Source organism: Heterodontus francisci, chromosome 30 (genome assembly GCF_036365525.1).
Source record: "Heterodontus francisci isolate sHetFra1 chromosome 30, sHetFra1.hap1, whole genome shotgun sequence".
In the NCBI taxonomy this organism is placed as follows: Eukaryota; Metazoa; Chordata; class Chondrichthyes; order Heterodontiformes; family Heterodontidae; genus Heterodontus; species Heterodontus francisci.
In genome coordinates this window covers 5,054,453-5,075,493 of record NC_090400.1, presented here as the reverse complement: position 1 = coordinate 5,075,493, position 21,041 = coordinate 5,054,453, and the positions used below count along the sequence as shown (strand labels likewise).

The following is a 21,041-nucleotide window of genomic DNA, read 5'->3' as shown; positions in this document are numbered from 1 at the left end:
TATCCTCCTTCCCGTCCGAATGGGAGCAAGCTGACACAGGACAGACCCAGTTCTGACTGGGACTACCCTGCTTTGTGCTCTCAGGCACACAGTATGTTGACTCACAGTCAGACAGTCACAAGGGCACAGCAGGCCAGCATTTGGCCCATCAGGTGCATGCCAGCTCTGCAGAGTAGCCAATCAGTCCCATTCCCCGGCTCGATCCCTGTAGCCCCGTAAGTTTATTTCCCTCAGGTGCCCATCCAATTTCCTTTTGAAATCATTCATCATCGCTGTTTCTATCCCCCTCGTAGGCAGTGTGTTCCAGGTCATTACCAGTTACTGCATTGCACCAGTCTTTTCACTGAAAAGAGCAGGGAGTGCTGGGAGAAGCTTCATTGAAAGAGCGGGGAGAGGCTTCACTGAAAAGAGTGGGGAGTGCTGAGTGAGGCTACCCCCTACCCCACCCCCTATCCTCTACCCCACCCCCTGCCCCTTGTTCAGTGGAATGAGCTCCTTAAAGCAAATCAAGTGTGACATCACAGCAAGGAGGTAGGTGATTGGTTTGGGAAGAAGCTACCTGTTTGGTGAGTATCTAGTAAGTGATTAAGGTCCATTCTAATCATAACGTTTAAAATAGTGAAGGAACTAGTGGTAAGCTTAATAAAATATATAAAAAAGGAAAATAAATAATTGAATAAAATAATTAAGTAGATAATTAAAACACATTAAGGATGGCAGGACAGGTGATGTGTCATGGCTGCAGCATGTGGGAGCCCCTAATTGCCAGTGTGATCCAGGGCAAACATGTCTGCAGTAAATGTTTGCGGCTCGAAGTGCTTTGGCTCAGAGTCATTGAGCTGAAGTCTGAGCTGCAGACACTGCGACACATCAGGGAGGGGGAGAGTTACCTGGACATTTTGTACCAGGAGGCGGTCACACCCCTTAGGATAGGGTTTTCTGATTTGGTCAGTGGTCAGGGACAGGAGAGTGTGGCTGCAGCTAAGGGGACTCAGAGGGCAGGAGCCTCAGCCTTTGCGATTGTCCAACAGGTTTTAGGTACTTTCAGCTTGTTTTGATGGGAGTGGGGGCTGCAGGGTGGATGAGCAATCTGACCATGGCACCATGGTACAGGAAGCCATTCAAGTGGAGGAAGAAAAACAGAATGTAGTGGTAGCAGGGGACAGTATAGTTAGGGGGACTGACACTGTTCTTCGCAACAAAGAGCAAGAGTCCAGACGGCTGTGTTGCTGCCCGGTGCCAGGGTTCGGGACATCTGCTCAGGGCTGGAGAGGAACTTACAGTGGGAGCGAGAGGATCCAGTTGTTGTGGTCCATGTAGGTACCAACAACATAGGCAGGACAAGGAAAGAGGTTCTGCATAGTCAGTATGAGGAACTAGGCACCAAACTAAGAAGCAGAACTTCAAAGGTAATAATCTCTGGATTATTACCTGAGCCATGTGCAAATTGGCATAGGGCAAATGAGATTAGAGAAATTAATACATGGCTCAAAGACTGGTGCGGTAGAAGTGGGTTCCGGTTCACGGGGCACCAGTACTGGGGAAAGTGGTGGCTGTACCGTTGGGATGGTCTACAGCTGAACCATGCTGCAGCTGTGTTCTAGCGAGCTGCAGAACTAGGGAAGTAAAGAGGTTTTAAACTGAATAGTGCAGGCAAAGGATCAAATTTGGGAAGATATGGTAAATCAAGGTGTAGAGACAAGGCGAGAGAGAAAGGTATTAATATGGGAAATGATAAACAGATTGCGACAGGAAGGGGCAGAGCGTACAACTCTAAGAGTAAATCAACAGATAAAGCTAGAGGTTACAAAAATAATAAAAGGTAAAAACTAAAGGCTCTATGTCTGAATGCATGAAGCATTCGAAACAAAACAGATGAACTGAGAGGGTAAATAGGAATAAATAAGTACGATCTGATAGCCATTACAGAGACATGACTGCAGGATGACAGGGATCTGAATATTGAAGGGTACATGGCATTTAGGAAGGACAGGAAGCTAGGAAAAAGTGGAGGGGTAGCTCTGTTAATTAATGATGGTATTAGCGCAACAGAGAGGGATGACCTAAGTTCAGGAAACCAGGATGTAGAAGCAGTTTGGGTAGAGATGAGAAATCAAAGGCAAGGAGTCACTTGTGGAAGTGGTGTACAGGCCACCTAACATTAACGACACTGTAGGACAGGGTATAAAGAAAGAAATAATGTCAGTTTGTCAGAAAGGTACAGCGATAATTATGGGGTTTTTAGACTACTTATAGGCTGGAAAAATCAGATGGGCAGAGGTAGCCTAGATGATGAGTACATAGAATGTTTTCGGGATAATTTCTTAGAACAGTACATTCTGGAGCCAACCAGAGAGCAGGCTAAACTAGACCTGGTATTGTGCAATGAGATAGGATTAATTAATGACCTTTTCGGTACGGCACTCCCAGGTAGCAGCGATCATAATATGATTGAATTTTACATTCAGTTTGAGGGAGAGAAGAGTGGGTCCAAGACTAGTATTTTAAACTTAAATAAGGGTAATTATGAGGACATGAAAGCAGAGCTAGCTAAAGTGAACTGGCAAATTAGGTTAAGAGATAGGTCAATAGAGATGCAGTGGCAGACAATTAAGGGGATATTTCAGAATACATAGAACAGATACATTTCAATGAGAAAGAAAAATTACAAGGTGTGACCCGCCCATCCGTGGTTAACTAAAACAGTTATAGTACCAAACTTAAAAAAAAAAGCCCATAATTATGCAAAGAGGGGAAGCAGGTCAGAAGCAAAAACAAGAAATGCTGGAATCACTCAGCAGGTCTGGCAGCATCTGTGGAAAGAGAAGCAGAGTTAACGTTTCGGGTCAGTGACCCTTCTTCGGAAGAAGGGTCGCTGACCCGAAACGTTAACTCTGCTTCTCTTTCCACAGATGCTGCCAGACCTGCTGAGTGATTCCAGCATTTCTTGTTTTTGTTTCAGATTTCCAGCATCCGCAGTATTTTGCTTTTATTTAAGCAGGTCAGAAGATTGGACAGAATATAAAAAACAGCAAAGAATGACTAAAAGATTGATAAGGAAGGTAAAATTAAGAGTACGAGAGGAAGCTAGCTAGAAATATAAACACTATATAAAGACAGACAGTAAGAGTTTCTACAGATATTTAAAAAGTTAACAAAGTGAGCGTTTTTCCTATAGAAAGTGAGTCTGGGGAATTAATGATGGGTAATAAGATGGCAGATGAATTGAACAGGTCATAGAGTCATAGAGTCGTACAGCATAGAAACAGGCCCTTCGGCCCACTGCGTCCATGCCGACCATAATGCCCATCTATACTAATCCTACCTGCCTGCATTAATTCCATATCCCTCTATGCCTTGCTCATTCAAGTACCTGTCCAGATGCCTCTTAAATGTCGCTACTGTTCCTGCCTCCACCACCTCCTCTTGCAGCTCATTCCAGCTATTCTTTGTGTGAAAAATGTACCCCTTTGATCCCCTTTAAACCTCCTCCCTCTCACCTTAAATCTATACCCTCTAGTTTTAGTCACCCCTACCATGGGAAACAGACTCTGGCTATCTACCCTATCTATGCCTCTCATAATTTTATATACCTCTATCATGTCCCCTCTCAGCCTCCTTCGCTCCAGGGAAAACAGACCCAGCCTATACAATCTCTCTTTATAACTCAAGCTCTCCAAACCAGGCAACATCCTTGTGAATCTTTTCTGCACCCTCTCTAGCTTAATCACATCTTTTCTGTAGTGCGGCGACCAGAACTGCACACAGTACTCCAAATGCAGCCTAACCAACGTTATGTACAACTGTATCATGACGTCTCAACTCTTGTACTCAATGCCTCGGCCGATGAAGGCAAGCATGCCATACGCCTTCTTCACCACCCTATCTACCTGTTTTGCCACTTTCAGGGAACTATGTACTCGCACCCCAAGGTCTCTCTGCTCAACAACACTCCCCAGGGCCCTGCCAGTCACTGTATATGTCCTGCCCTGGTTTAACTTCCCAAAATGCATCACTTCACACTTGTCTGCGTTAAATTCCATTTGCCACTCCCTTGCCCACTTTCCCAGTTGATCTATATCCTGTTGTAACCTTAGACAACCTTCTTCACTGTCCGTTATACCATCAATTTTGGTGTCATCTGCAAACTTACTAATCATGCCCCTTACATTCACATCCAAATCATTAATATATATGACAAACAGAGGGCCCAGCACCGATCCCTGCGGCACACCACTTGTCACCGGCCTCCAATCGGAAAAACAACCCTCCAGTACCACCCTCTGCCTCCTATCACCAAGCCAATTTTGTATCCAATTTGCTAGCTTACGCTGGATCCCATGTGTTCGAACCTTCTGGACCAGCCTACCATGCGGGACCTTGTCAAAGGCCTTGCTAAATTCCATGTAGACAACATCCATCGCTCTGCCCTAGTCAATCCTCTTGGTCACCTCCTCGAAAAACTCAATCAAATTCGTGAGACATGATTTCCCTCGCACAAAGCCATGATGACTATCCCTAATCAGACCATGCCTTTCCAGATGCATATAAATCCTGTCTCTCAGAATCCCTTCCAATAACTTTCCCACCACTGATGTAAGGCTCACCGGCCTGTAGTTCCCTGGCTTATCCCTGCTGCCCTTCTTAAATAAAGGCACACCATTAGCTATCCTCCAGTCTTCCGGTACCCCACGGGTGTCAGGCCCTGGGGATTTATCCACCTTAATGCGCTTCAAAATCTCCAACACCTCCTCCTTTGTAATGTTGATATGCTCCAGGATATCTGCGTTCTCTCCTTGAACTCACTAGCTTCCATGACCTTCTCCACAGTAAATACGGATGAGAAATATTCATTTAAGACCTCGCCTATTTCCCGTGGCTCCACACACAGATTGCCACACTGATCATTAAGGGGACCTACTCTCTCCCTAGCTACGCTTCTACTCTTAATATACTTATAGAATCGTTTGGGATTCTCCTTTATCTTATCTGCCAGGGAAATCTCAGGTATTTTGCATCGGTCTTCACTATTGAGGATACAAGTAACATCCCAGTATTAGCTGTAAGTCAGGAAATGGAAGGGAGGGAGGAACTCAAGAAAATTACAACCACCAGGGAAGTGCTACTGAACAAATTGTTGGAGCTGCGGGCTGACAAGTCCCCGGGGTCCTGATAGACTTCATCCTAGGGTGTTAAAAGAAGTGGCTAGTGAGATAGTTGATGCGTCAGTTTTAATTTTCCAAAATTCCCTAGATCCAGGGAAGGTTCCATTCGATTGTAAAATAGCAAATGCAACTCCTTTATTCAAAAAGGGAGGGAGACAGAAAGCAGGGAACTACAGGCCTTAGGGAAAATGTTAGAAGCTTAAAGACGTTATAGCAGGGCATTTAGAAAAATTCAAGGTAATCAGGCAGAGTCAACATGGTTTTGTCAAAGGAAAATCATGTTTAACCAATTTATTGAAGTTTTTTGAGGGAGTTACATGTGCTGTGGATAAAGGGGAACCGGTGGATATATTGTACTTAGATTTCCAGAAGGCATTTGATAAGGTGCCACATCAAAGGTTATTGCAGAAAATAAAAGCTCGTGGCATGGAGGGTAACATATTGGCATGGATAGAAGTTTGGCTAGCTAACAGAAGGCATAAATGGGTCATTTTCTGGTTTCTGAGTGGTGTGCCACAGGGATCTGTGCTGGGGCCTTAACTTTTTACAATTTATATAAATGACTTGGATGAAGGGACCAAAGGTATGGTTGCTAAATTTGCTGATGACACAAAGATAGGTAGGATAGTAAGTTGTGAAGAGGTCATAAGGAGGCTACAAAGGGATATAGATAGGTTAAGTGAGTGGGCAAAGACCTGGCAAATGGGAGTATAATGTGGGAAAGTGGGAAACTGTCCACTTGGGCAGGAAGAATGAAGAAGCATATTATCTAAATGGTGAGAGATTGCAGAGCTCTGAGATGCAGAGAGATCTGGGTGCCCTAGTGCATGAATTGCAAAAGTTTAGTATACAGGTACAGCATGTAATTAGGAAAGCTAATAGACTATTGTCTTTTATTGAGGGGGGAATAGAATAGAAAAGTAGGGAGGTTATGCTTCAGCTATACAGGGCATTGGTGAGACCACATTTGGAGTACTGTGTACAGTACTGGTCTCCTTATTTAAGGAAGGATATAAGTGCGTTGGAGGCAGAGAAGGTTTACTAGACTAATACCTGGAATAGGTGGGCTGTCTAATGAGGAGAGATTGGACAGGCTAGGCTTGTATCCACTGGAATTTAGAAGAGTAAGAGACGACTTAATTGAAACATAAAAGATCCTGAGGGGTCTTGACAGGGTGGATGTGGAAAGGATGTTTCCCCTTGTGGGAGAATCTCGAACTAAGGGTCACGGTTTAAAAATAAGGGGTCGCCCATTCAAGACAGAGATGAGGAGAAATCTTTTCTCAGAGGATCGTGAGTCTTTGGAATTCTCTTCCTCAAAAAGCAATGGAAGCCGAGTCTTTGAATATTTTTAAGGCAGAGGTAGATAGATTCTTGATAAGCAACGAGGTGAATGATTATTGGGGGTAGGTGGAAATGTGGAGTAATCAGTTCATCCATGAACTTACTGAATGGAGGAGTAGGCTCAAGGGGCCGAGTGGCTTACTCCTGCTCCTAATTCGTATGTCCGTAGGTCCATATATTCGTATGTTCATCGCATAAAAAGTTCTTCCTCACATCCTACCTGCATCTCTTGTCCAAACCCTTAAATTTGTGTTCCCTAGTCCTTGTACTAGCTAATGGGAATGTTTTTTCTTTGTGTACCCTATCCAAACCTGTCAGAATCTTGTAAACCTCTAGCAAATCTCCCCTCAGTCTACTATGAACTATCTACCATGGCTCCAGTTCCAGCAGTTTCAGAGTGAAGAATGGAGTGACAGGGTTCTGTCCTACCCCCCATTTTGTTTAGCACCATCTTCTCCATGCTCCTGACCTTCACCTTCCCTCCAGATATGGAAGGAGTCTACTTGTACACTAGGTCAGACGTCCAGCTCTACAATCTATCAAGGCTGAAAGTAAAGACAAAAACACATCACGTCCTAACCAGAGACCCTCTCTACACTGATGATGCTGCGCTAGTCGCTCACATGGAAATTCAGCTACAGACTCATGGACTGTCTTTCCCATGCCTGTAACTTATTCTCCTTGACTATAAGCGTCAAGAAAACTGTGGTCATGGAACAAGGTGTTGCATCTCCTCCTCTGATCACACTAAATAACACCCCACTGGAAGTGGTTAGGAAATTCTGCCACCTTGGGTCCACGGTGACAGACAATCTGTCCCCTGATGTAGAGCTCGATACACGCATAGGGAAAGCAGCTACCACCTTTGGCTGACTTGCGAAACGTAGTTGGGATAACACAAAGCTGACCCTTAGGACCAAGCTGACGGATTATAAGGCCTCTGTTCTCAGCTCCTTGCTGCATGGCTGTGAAACATGAGCGACTTACAGCTACCAGGAAATGAAGCACAATAATTTCCATCTTCACTGTCTGCTGTGCATTATGGGTATATCCTGGCACGACAAAAATCACAAATGCGGCAGTCCTCTCAAAAGCAGAGCTCCCAAGTGTGTTGGCATTAATCGAACAGAGGCGGCTTTGATGGATCAGACATGTCCACAGGACTTCTGTATGGTGAGGTAGCCGGGGCGAGACGACCGGTGGTGTGCCCAAAGCTCCACTTCAAGGATGCTTGCAAGCATGACATGATGTCCTTAAAAATGTCAACTATCGTATCTGGGAATCACTAGCTGGCAAAAGAGGGAAATGACAACACATCCTGTGGACTGATGTGCACTAACACGACGACCAGCTGCAACAGCTGTTTGGCAACAGGTACCAACGTCACAAACAACTCACAGTGTCACTTGGCAGCTTCACGTGCAGCACTTGTGGCAGAACCTGTCTCTCAAGGATTGGCCTTCACAGCCATCAGCAAAGGCGCACGAATAGAAAGCACCCCACCTAAATGGATTATTTACTGCATGTCCATCATCTTTTGTAGATGGAAAGATGCCAACCAACCTACTTTGCACAAAGAAGAAAAGAATCCCAGTTTCTCCAATCTAACCTTGTAGCTAAAAACCTCCATCCATGGAACCATTCTGGTAAAAATCTCCTCTTCACCCTCTCAAGGACCCTCACATCCTTCCTGAAGTGTGGTGACCAGAACTGAACATAATACTCTAGTTGGGGCCTAACCAGAGCTTTATAAACCAGCATAACCTCCCTGTTTTTGTATCCAATACCTCTGTTTATGAAGACCAAGATCTCATATGTTTTGTCAACTGCTCTCTTAATATGTCCTGCCACCTTTAAAGATCCATGCACATGAACCCCTAGGCCCCGTGTCCCTGTACACTCTTTAGAACTGTGCCTTTTAGTGTACATTGCTTCTCCCTATCCCTTTTGCCAAAATTCATCACCTCACATTTCTCTATTAAATTCCAACTGCCACTTGTCTGCCCATTTTACTAGCCTATCTATGTCCTGTAGTAGTCGATTGGTATCATCCTCACTGTCTGCCACACCTCCAAGTTTGGTATCATGGGCAAATTTAGAAATTTTGCTCAGTATTCCAAAATCCAAGTCATTTATATATATCAAAAGAGCTGTGGTCCAAGCACTGAACCTTGGGCATCGCCACTGCCTACCATTGTCTAGTCTGAAAATCAACCATTTACCTTGACTCGCTGTTTTCCGTCCTTAAGCCAAGTTTTTATCTAAACTGCGTTGAGCGCCCTATTCCATGTGCCTCAATTTTGCTATCCAGCCTTTTTATGCAGTACTTTATTAAAGGCTTTCTTAAAATCATATCGACAACATCCATTGTTTTCCCTTCATCAACCTTCTCTGTTACTTCATCAAAAAGATCAGTTAGATTAGTCAAGCATGATCAGCCTTTTACAAATCTGTGCTAGCTCTCCTTAATTAACTCAAACCTTTCCAAGTGCCTGTTGATTTTTTTTCCCCTGATGTTTCTAAAACCTTACTTAACACAGATGTTAAACTGACCGGCCTGTAATTACTCAGGTTGTCCTTCAACACTTTCTTGAATAAGGGAGTCACATTTGCCACTCTCCAATCCTCTAGCACCTCCCCCGTATCTAGCGAAGATTGGAAGATTATGGCAAGCCCTTGAGCAACCTCAGGGCGGCACAGTGGCGCAGTGGTTAGCACTGCAGCCTCACAGCTCCAGGGACCCGGGTTCGATTCTGGGTACTGCCTGTGTGGAGTTTGCAAGTTCTCCCTGTGTCTGCGTGGGTTTTCTCCGGGTGCTCCGGTTTCCTCCCACAAGCCAAAAGACTTGCAGGTTGATAGGTAAATTGGCCATTATAAATTGTCACTAGTATAGGTAGGTGGTAGGGAAATATAGGGACAGGTGGGGATGTTTGGTAGGAATATGGGATTAGTGTAGGATTAGTATAAATGGGTGGTTGATGGTCGGCACAGACTCGGTGGGCCGAAGGGCCTGTTTCAGTGCTGTATCTCTAATCTCTAATCTAATCTAAACCTGGGATGCAAGCCATCCGGACCAGGCGACTTATCCACTCTTAAGCATAGCCAGCCTTTTCAGTACATCCTGTCCATCAATTTTCACCTCATCCATTACCTCTACCACCTTCGCTTCTACAGATATTTGTCAGCATCCTCTTCCTTAGTAAGCATAAATACAATGTACTCATTAGGTATTCTAGCCTTGCCCTGTGCCGCTAAGAATTTATCACCCTCTTTGTCTCTAATAGGCCCCACCCCACATTACCTATTCACTATTTATATGCCGATGGAAGATTTTTGAGTTCCCTTTTATATATTCTATTCTCATATTGCCAGTCATATTTTCCTCTTCACTTCCCCTCGCAACTTATTGTATTTGGCCTAGTTCTCGCTTGAAGAATTCATCTGACATGCATCATACGCAATCTTTTTTTGTTTCATCATATTCGGCATCTCCCTTGTCATCTAAGGAGCCTTGACTTTGGTTCCCTTACCTTTTCTCCTTGTTGGAATGTACCTAGCCTGTACCTGAAACATCTCCTTCATGATCACCCATTGCTCCATTACAGTTTTTCCTGTCAATCTTTGGTTTCCATTTTACCCTGGCTGGATCCCTTCTCATCCTATTGAAAGCAGCCCTCTTCCAATTTAGAAGTTCTACTTTAGATTATTCTTTGCCTTTCTTCATTGCTAATCTAAACTTATGATACAATGATCACTCTTGCATAAGCACTCCCCCAAAGGCACTTGGTACACCTCATTCCCCAGCACCAGATCCAGCAATGCCTCCTTCCTAGTTGGACCCAGAACATACTGGTCAAGGAAGCTTTCCTGAACAAATTTCAGAAATTCCTCCCCCTTCCTTTCCCTTTACTCTAACATTATCCCAATCGATATTTCGGTAATTAAAGTCCCCCCAATATTTCCCTACAGCTATGCCCCACTATCCCACACTCACTATTTGGAAGCCTACAGAATACCCCCAATAGCATGATCATCCCCTTTTTGCTTCTCAGCTCCAGCCAAATGGATTTTGTCTTTCCCCCCTCAAGGACATCCTCTCTTTCCAAGACTACAAAGTCTTCTTTCATCAGTACTGCCACCCCACCTCCCCTTTCTTCCTTCTCTATCTTTTCTGATGCACTTTGTATCCTTGGATATCAAGTGCCCAGTCCTCACCATTTTTAAGCCACGTTTCTGTTATTGTCACTCCATCAAATTGTCACTACATCAAATTCTCCCAGGGCTATTTGTGCTTGCAGCTCACCAACCTCATTCACCACACTTTGTGTGTTTACAAATATGCATTGCCAGCCTGCCTTTATATTCCTCGTAGTTCTTCTTAATCTGCTCCTATCTAATATGGTACTATTTCCTTCTCTAGTACTATCCAAACACACTCCTTATTCCACTTTTCTAATTCTATATGCTGGTGCCCGTCCCCTGCAAATTCAGTTTAACTCCTCCCCAACCAGACTAATGAAACCTCCCTGTGAGAACACTGGCCCCAGTCATGTTGAGGTGCAACCTGTCCCTTTCGAATAGATGCCTCCTGTCCCAGAACTTGTTCCAATGACTCACTAAACCATTGAACTACAAACTATGTAAAATAGGAGAGATGAGAAATCAAGTAGCACCACAGTGGTTAGGCGATACCAAGCTTGGGTTTTAAACACCTGCAGAAGGAAGACTGAGGGAGATCCTGGGAAAGAGTAGGAGACTGCTCTGAATTTTAATTTCAACACAGCGAAGGTGCAGAGGAACAAAGCATGTAAGACAGTGTACTTATAGTTTAGAAGGAGCAAGAAAAGCTCAGGAACAAAGACTTTCGTACTGTTGATAAAACAAGGTCAAGAAAGGAGAGGGCTTGTAGGGTAGAAAATTGTCCGAAGACAATTCAGAGATTGCCTTGGGTTTCAAAGCAAAAACCTTACAAGTTGCAATAGCTGGTGTCAAGACAACAAGCGCTCAACATTTAGCAATTAAATGCTTCTAGATTAAAATTTGTAATGTAATCTCTATTAATAATCTGAGCACTGGAGGTCTCACTTAGCTGTAGTAAACTATAGTATTTAAGGCTAGAAGTCAGGATTGATTTATCCCTGAGCCTTAGCTCAGGTCTGGCTCATTTCTACCCCACACTCTAATTGTTATAAAAAAGGATTCCTTACCTGTAACGTCTGCGAGAGTTTGACAAAATCTCTCTGCACTTGCTCACTGACATCAAGCTCAGTCTGCAACCTCTGACCTTTATTCTTCTCCTCATACAGCAACTGCTCCAGGCTCGTCTGAAACATGAGTGAGAAAACCTTTGTTTAATTACAACTCTAAATATTATTGCCATGTGCCTCTCAGAACTACTGTCACTGGTCAGCCCTGGCCATCTGTGTCGCAGAGTGTGTTATTTATTCAGCTATCTGGGTAAATTCATAGTGTCCAGGGAATCCTTTTGCTCCTGTCTTTAAATCACAAAATTCCTGTCTTTGAATGGCGGAACAGTACGCTGGATTGTGCCAGTCTTTCACTGTGAATGAAATTTATAAAACAGCAAAAGAACAGCAGTAACACAGCATACTTTACAGCAGTTAAACTTGAACAGTTAGTTACTGGGGTGCTAAACTAGGATGTATAACATTTTTACAAAGCAATTCTGTTCCTTTTCTCTCAGCCTATTGAAAACAGAATGTGTATTGTGCTGTAAACTTGTTAGTCTTGGCTTAGTGGGTAGCACTCTCCTGAATCAGAAGGTTGGTTTTGTGACGCGAGCCCATAAGTCAAGCTAATGCTCCAGTGCAGTAGTGAGGGGGTGTTGCACTGTCACAAGTGTTGATTGCCATGGGATCTTTCAAGCCCACCTGAGGGGGCAGAGGGGGGGGTCTCAGTTTAACATCTGATCCAAAAGATGGCATCTCCTTCAACAACACTACTAAAACCCCATTTGCATACAAATTGGTTGCCACATTTGAACAGCAATGACTGCACTGCCGTTGACTGTGAAACACTTTGGGATGTCCTGAGGTTAAGAAAAGTGCAATATAAATGCAAGCTCTTCTCTCCTCACTCGAATTTTTCCTCCCCACATAGAATTAAATTCAATCCATCAGCTGCTGGTTCATTTAAGTGTCAGGCTCCATGGGCATTCAGATCTGTGGCCAGCCAATCCCAAACAGGTGGGGTGCTTCCTAAATTTGTCTCAGAGGCACAGCTAAGGTACAACAGGATTAACCCTTCCCTTCCTCTTGATTGTTAATTTGTGTGTTTATATTACAATTCTTCAAAGTTCTGTAATCACAGGATTTGGTCTGACTAACTGAATCCTAGGCGCTATCTTACATAAAAACACGAACAAACCTGAAACTAAATCAGGGTTAATGATCAGTCATAATCTGAAATTGCTCAGCCTCATTTTCCTTAGGTTAGCTGCCTCGCCTTTGGTCAGGGTCAGTACATGGCAGAGGAAAGCAGGTAATAGGGAAAAGTAAAGAACTTGCATTTATATAGTACCTTTCATGGCCTCAAGATGTCTCAAAAGTGCTTTACGGTCAATTAAGTACTTTTTTGAAGTGCACTCACTGTTGTATTATAGGGGATGTGGCAGCCAATTTGCGCACAGCAAGCTCCCATGAGCTGCAATCTATTTTAGTGGACATTGCTTAAGGGCTAGCGAGAATTCTTGAGTGCTTTGAATTGTTCCACAGGATCTTTTATACCCACCCTACAGGGAAGACAGGGTCTAGGTTTAATATCTCATCTGAAAGACGGCACCTGACAGTGTAGCACACCCTCAGTGCTGCACTGGAGTGTCATCTTGGATTTTGTGCATAAGTCTCCACAGTGGGGCTTGAACCCAAAACTTTCTGACTCAGAGGCAAGTGCTCTCACAGAGCCACAGCTGACTTGTATGCACTTTTAAGATATACTTTACTTAAAAAAAGATTACATTAAAACACACTATTGTTTCCACTTGCTTCATTAAACAATAAAAAATGGCTGTGAAGAGCTGGCAGCTGGTTAAAGACACAGTCTGCAACATTTAACATGAGCACACTGTTGTACACTTGACAAGATATTCATTTGTTAATATGCGCAGTACTGGTTGCCTACCAACAGATGCTGCTCGTGCATTATTAAAATACCCACATTTCATTTCGCTGCAATATATTTGACGCAAAGGATTAAACCTGCAATTACAACTATCTCCAATCTTGCTTATGGATTTAACAATCTTGGTAATTAATGGATGGCAGTCAATTGCTTACTGAACTGAGCAGCCAACTGGTAGGAATCAACTCAGCAACAGTATTCAGGCAGTCAGAGGCCAATCCAAATCTACAAGCAAAGGAATGTTCCTGTGCACTACACTGGAGAATTAAATAAAAGATTGCATTGAAGAATGAAATAGATCGAGTTGGCTCACGCAAAGCTTCCCTCCAAAGTAACCTGCTCTACTGCTAATCGCAGAGTCTTTAGAAAGGACAGGAAGGCTACATTCATCAGGTTATTAGCCAGTATAATTGAAAGTGGCAGCTCAATTTTATATTGATCATGGAAGCTGGAATCTATTTGGCCAGGACACTAGGGAGAACTCCCCTGCTCTTCTTCGAATGATGCCATGGGATCTTTATGTTCACCTGATAGCGAAGGCAGAGCCTTGGTTTAACATCTCACCCGAAACAGGCCACCTCTGACATTGCAGCACTCCCTCAATACTGCACTGGAGTGCCAGTCTGAAATACATGCTCTGGAGTGTGGCCTCGTCCAGTGTCCTGACAGAAACAAATTGTTGGTTGGCAACTTTGATATGACTTATTCTTTCCTAGTCTTAACCGCTGCAGAAGAGTTGAAGGGGATTCGCAGAGGTTTTAAATACTCCCAAAGTTGTGGGAATATGTGTCCTGAAACTGAACGGATAATCAGATCCAGCCACCATAGAAAACATTTAAAAACACACATACTCATACACAAACAAGTTTTATCTGGCATTTAGGTCATCAATGAAGAGTGTGCTAAGGTTAACCTCAAACCACCTTGAACAGATTGCTGCATGTACCACTTTGACAATGGCAAAGAACCGTAGCTCAGGAAGGGAATCACCAGGTCAATCCCAACTTTCGGCCTCTTTTTGAATTGATGGAGCTCTACTTCTCACCTTAGCTGTGCCCTCCTTCTTCACTTGTTCTTGCAAGCTGTTATTCACTTCTTCAAGATTCTCCAGATACTGGGTCTTCTCTTGCAACTTGGCTTCCAGCTGAAAACAAATGCAGTTTTTTTCTAAAAAAAAGCTCAGAATATTGCGAGCATGTGTGTACGTCATAGAGTCATAGAGAGATACAGCACTGAAACAGGCCCTTCGGCCCACTGAGTCTGTGCCGACCATCAACCACCCATTTATACTAATCCTACATTAACCCCATATTCCCTACCACATCCCCACCATTCTCCTACCACCTACCTACACTAGGGGCAATTTACAATGGCCAATTTACCTATTAACCTGCAAGTCTTTGGCTGTGGGAGGAAACCGGAGCACCCAGTGGAAACCCACGCGGTCACAGGGAGAACTTGCATACTCCGCACAGGCAGTACTCAGAACCGAACCCGGGTCGTGTGTGTTGCAATTTCCTCCTGTGCATTCCACCAGTAAGAAATAGTGAACGAGAGGTATAAAATGGGAACTGAAAATAAAAGTACCAACAGTAACTTCCACCTGTGGTTTAGAGTCTTTAATGCGGTTTCCCCCACTTCACATGGCGCACTTTGGCAGTCCTAGATGAGACGAAGTCATAACACACTTGGGACAGCACGATGTCCCCATGCACCCTTTCAAGTGTGGACCTCTGAACAACTGCAGGTCACATCAAGGACAATAGCTGTGGAGCTTATGCTGCTTATCTGGGGTTTGGAGCTGGTACTGGCAAGCTAGCCAATTTCAGGACCAGTCATTTTCCATTAACCATTCAAATCATCGGAAAGTGCCATTTATACCTTTTGGAGCCACATAGATGCATGCACATCATGTGGTACCCTGTTCTGTCTGTATGCTGTAAATTTCACAAGAAATACTGAATTCACATTCAATATGAATTCAAGTCATTTGCCAAAGTTAAAATGTTTCAAAATGCACGAGCTGAGAGATTCATAATTGCTTCTTAAATTACATTTATATAGCAAGGTGGTTACAGTTTCAGGAAAAGACCAGACCTTCGGCCCATCTAGCCTACCTATCCACAAGGGTTCCCTTGGTGCATTTCTAATAACCCTGAATCCCTTCTGTTGACAAAAACCTGTCTGCTGGCTTCTTGAAAGCTGTTAAGGTTTCCTGTTCTACCACTCTTGTCAGTAATGTGTTCCACACACTGACCACCTTCTTTAGTTAAAAAAAAATCCTCTTTCATTTCCTATTTTGCTGTTCATAACTTGAAAATCTAACCTCGTGCTTAAATTCTGTACATGGCACAAAAGTTTACTTTGATCCATTCAGTCCAAATCTTTCTTGATGTTAACAATATCCCGCTGGGTGGGACAGCACAGGGTGAGTTGCTTGCTCAGTCAGGAACCCCGAGGTGCTGCTCCATGAAGAGAAAACAGGCTCATAGTCAAGATCAACAAAACCAGCTCATCTAGTTCAAGGACCATTTTAGTGAGAAGGATTCAAATGACAGTTATATCTGAACTCAGCAGCAGCGAAACATTTAACAAAAATAATCTCTCACCTGATCTTTATCTGCTTTCACTCTTTCCAATTCAGTTTTTAAACTGGAACAAGATGCTGAAAGACAAAAAATAAGATTAGTCACAATTTACAAAGATTTCAGATTAAAGAATGGCACATTTTACAATGACCATTGTAGAGCAGCAAACATTTCATGCTAAGCAGTGTAAACGTAATGGAGCAAGAATGTAATTTGACTGGCAGCTCAGAGCAAGTGCTACAAACATAGAGCTGGCACATCATCATCTGTTAAGAGAAAAGGTAGGTTACTGTTTCAACACATCAGGCGGAGGGCAAAACCTGAAAGACTAACCATTTTATTCTCTTATTGATGGAGCTGCTGTGACTCTCCAGTGCTTGTTTTAATGTCAGATTTATAGCAATCAGAGACTCTTATTTAATTGTTACCCTTCTTGTATTATTTTGATAAATGCTAGCCAACTGAAGTACAGAATGATTGAGGTTACATTGTCTGGATCGGGACTGGGGGAGGAAGGTCACCTTGCAGACAGTGGCCGAGCTGGGTTTAACCAACTTAGCCAGTAGGGGGCAGAGCTGAGGCCCGCTGACTGACCCTGATCCAAAGGTCAAGTCCAGAACAGCAGATGCTCTTCGACCTAACCTGGAGGATCCAGGCAGTGGTGGAGGCAGTCCTCCAAAGCCCTGTTGGCCAACAAAGAACAAAAGAAGAACAGTACAGCACAGGAACAGGCGATTTGGCCCTCCAAGCCTGTCTAAACTAAAACCTTCTGCACTTCCGGGGTCCATATCCCTCTATTCCCATCCTATTCATGTATTTCTCAAGATGCCTCTTAAACGTCGCTATCGTACCTGTTTCCACCACCTCCCCCGGCAGCAAGTTCCAGGCACTCACCACCCTCCGTACAAAAAAAAACTTGCCTCGTACATCCCCTCTAAACTTTGCCCCTCGCACCTTAAACCTATGTCCCCTAGTAACTGACTCTTCCACCATGGGAAAAAGCTTCTGACTATCCACTCTGTCCATGCCACTCATAACTTTGTAAACCTCTATCATGTCGCCCCTCCACCTCCGTCGTTCCAGTGAAAACAATCAGAGTTTATCCAACCTCTCCTCATAGCTAATACCCTCCAGACCAGGCAACATCCTGATAAACCTCTTCTGTACCCTCTCCAAAGCCTCCACATCTTTCTGGTCGTGTAGCGACCAGAATTGTACGCAATATTCTAAGCGTGGCCGAACTAAGGTTCTGTACAGCTACAGCATGCCTTGCCAATTTTTATACTCTATGCCCCGACCGATGAAGGCAAGCATGCCGTATGCCTTCTTGACTACCTTATCCACCTGCGTTGTCACTTTCAGTGATCTGTGGACCTGTACGCCCAGATCTCTCTGCCTGTCAATACTCCTAAGGGTTCTGCCATTTACTGTATACTTCCCACCTCTATTAGACCTTCCAAACTGCATTACCTCACATTTGTCTGGATTAAACTCCATCTGCCATTTCTCCACCCAAGTCTCCAACCGATTCTTATCCTGCTGTATCCTCTGACAATCCTCATCACTATCCGCAACTCCACCAACCTTTGTGCCATCCGCAAACTTACTAATCAGACCAACTACATTTTCCTCCAAATCATTTAAATATACTACAAACAGCAAAGGTCCCAGCACTGATCCCTGCGGAACACCACTAGTCACAGCCCTCCATTCAGAAAAGCACCGTCACACTGCTACCCTCTGTCTTCTATGACTGAGGTCTGTATCCATCTTGCCAGCTCACTTCTGATCCCGTCTGACTTCACCTTTTGTACCAGTCTGCCATGAGGGACCTTGTCAAAGGCTTTACTGAAGTCCATGTAGACAACATCCACTGCCCTTCCTTCATCAATCATCTTCGCCACTTCCTCAAAAAACTCATTCAAGTTAGTGAGACACGACCTCCGGGCCAACCCTTTCCCTGGCTACCCTCTTGCTCTTTATATACGTATAAAAAGCCTTGGGATTCTCCTTAATCCTGTTTGCCAATGACTTTTCATGACCCCTTTTAGCCCTTCTGACTCAAGTTCCTTCCAACCTCAACATGATTGGGGAGTGGGGAGGGCATGATGCTCTGATAGCCCTGACTCCGCCTCTACTTGCAGATGATTACAATCAAATTTCTTAAATATCAGCAGATTGGGTTAGGATTTACATCCAGTTAAGGCCATTACCACCCCCCCCCCCAATTGACAGGAGTTAATTTTAAATTCATGTTATTTTAAAACAGGCCCCTAAGGTCTCTGCTGCCTCCAGGGATTGTACATGAGGGCCACTCAATGTTCCCTCCTGGCTGGGAGGTGCCTGCTTTCTGCTTACCACTTCGTACAAAGGCACAGTTGAGATAGAAACTCAATGCGTTATTCTGGTGGCTGGTAACCTGGTGTTCTTCCACTCCTGAGTCAGAGCACTGTGCTACAAGGATATGGAACTCATGTTTTAAATAGGTTAGCTACTACTACAGGAGAATGTACAGCAAGAGCTGATATAAGCCTAAGTACTTTAACCTACTCACAAACAGGCATAAAAAGCACAGGAACATGGGGTGGCGGGGGGGGGTTACCTTTCAAATGAGAATTGAAGCCCTGTCTGCCTGTTCAGGTATATGTTGAAGGCCTCTTTTGAAGAAGAGCAGAGTTCTTCCAGTATGTTAGCCATTATTCCTCCCATAACCACGATCAGCAGCAGACTCACTGGTTTATTCATTGAGTTTGCTGCTTGTGGGTCTTGCTATGCACAAATTGGCTGCTATGTTTTACTACACAACAGTAATGGCACTTCAAAAATAATTAGCTGGCTGCAAAGTGCTTTGGGATGTACCATGAACAAGATAAGGCATTAGATAAATTCAACTACTTTCTTTACTTGCATGAAATGTAATCTCAACTCATCTACTACAGACCAAAAGGGAGATCAGAATATACTGGCAACAATGCCAGAGAGGTAATTTTATACAGGAAAGAAAATTTAGAAAGTAAAGAGGCTGAATTGTGTTTAGGGTAAAACATAAAATGAAATAATTTAGATTGAATCAACATTTATGCTAAGCACAGGGTTAACAAGAAGTCTGCTTCAGATCACCAAGGCAGTATTACAACGAGAACAGCATTACCCGAGGAGATATGAAGGTGTTTAGAGGCAGGCTGTGGTGGGAGGTTCATTTCCAACTTCAGTGTCTGGGCAGTGGCATGACAGATCAGTTGCCCATTATAGCACTGGCCAAGGTTTCATCCCAATGATTTCAGCGAGACGCTATGTTCTGTAACAGAGGACTGATCAGCTCTGTCCCATCACCGCCCACACAACAAAGTTGGAAATGACCTCCACTGCAATACAAATAGGTGTCTTCAATCAGCCCAAAACAAACTGTGAATGGTTTAATGGAAGATTCGGGTTGGGTGGGGTAAGAATCAGAAGTAGGGTGATGTTGAACAGATTACTTTTCACCATAGACATTATGGACCCATGCCAGGATTAACTTGAATCGAGACCAGATTCCTGAGGAATCAGGACATGATTTGTAGTTCAGAAGTCATGGATCTTGTGGAAACTAGTTTAGATTAGATTTAGATTACAGATACAGCACTGAAACAGGCCCTTCGGCCCACCGAGTCTGTGCCGAACATCAACCACCCATTTATACTAATCGTACACTAATCCCATATTCCTACCAAACATCCCCACCTGTCCCTATATTCCCCTACCACCTACCTATACTAGGGGCAATTTATAATGGCCAATTTACCTAACAACCTGCAAGTCTTTTGGCTTGTGGGAGGAAACCGGAGCACCCGGAGAAAACCCACGCAGACACAGGGAGAACTTGCAAACTCCACACAGGCAGTACCCGGAATCGAACCCGGGTCCCTGGAGTGCCTATGACTCAAACTTGACGATGTGGAATCTATATGGGTAGAGCTGAGAAACACTAAGGGGCAAAAAATGTGAGTGGGCGTTGTATATAGAACCCCATACTGTAGTGGTGATGTTGGGAATGGCATTAAACAGGAAATTAGAGATGCATGCAATAAAGGAACATCTGTAATTATGGTGACTTTAATCTGCATACAAATTGGGCAAATCAAATTAGTCACAATACAGTAGAGGAGGAATTCTTAGAGCGTATATGGGATGGTTTTCTGGACCAATATGTTGAGGAACCAACTAGAGAACAGGACATCCTAGACTGGGTATTGTGTAATGAGAGGGGAATAATTGACAATCTAGTGGCGCAAGACTCCTTGGGTATGAGCGACCATAATATGATAGAATTCTTCATCAAGATAGAGAGTGACGTAGTTATTCTGAGACAGGGGTCCTGAATCTTCGTAAAGGAAACTACGAAGGTATGAGGCGCGAGTTGGCTATGATGGATTGGGAAACGTTACTTAAAGAGATGACGGTGGATAGGCAATGGCAAACATTTAAAGAGTGCATGGATGAACTGCAACAATTGTTTATCCTTGCATGGTGCAAAAGTAAAACGGGAAAGGTAGCCAAACCATGGCTTACAAGGGAAAATAGAGATAGCATTAGATCCAAGGAACAGGCATATAAATTTGCCAGGAAAAACAATAGACCCAAGGATTGGGATCAGTTTAGAATTCAGCAAAGGAGGACCAAGGGATTGATTAAGAAGGGGAAAATAGAGTATGAGAGCAAGCTTGCAGGGAACATAAAAGTTTCTGTAGTTATGTGAAGAGAAAAAGATTGGTGAAGACAAATGTAGGTCCCTTACAGTCAGAAACAGGGGAATTTATTATGG

General features: G+C 43.8%; 1 protein-coding gene across 4 annotated transcripts in view; it reads right to left on the bottom strand.

Annotated features, from left to right (window-relative positions):
* The window catches only part of rabep1 (rabaptin, RAB GTPase binding effector protein 1), a 209,064-nt gene that overhangs the window by 3,139 nt on the left and 184,884 nt on the right, over positions 1–21,041 (bottom strand). For all 4 annotated transcript variants that reach the window (XM_068010044.1, XM_068010045.1, XM_068010047.1 and 1 more), the window contains 3 exons: positions 16,259–16,314; positions 14,695–14,793; positions 11,717–11,833 (listed from right to left, as the gene is read on the bottom strand). In XM_068010044.1, coding sequence (XP_067866145.1) covers positions 11,717–11,833; positions 14,695–14,793; positions 16,259–16,314 — 272 coding nt within the window. The remainder of the gene's footprint in view (positions 1–11,716; positions 11,834–14,694; positions 14,794–16,258; positions 16,315–21,041) is intronic.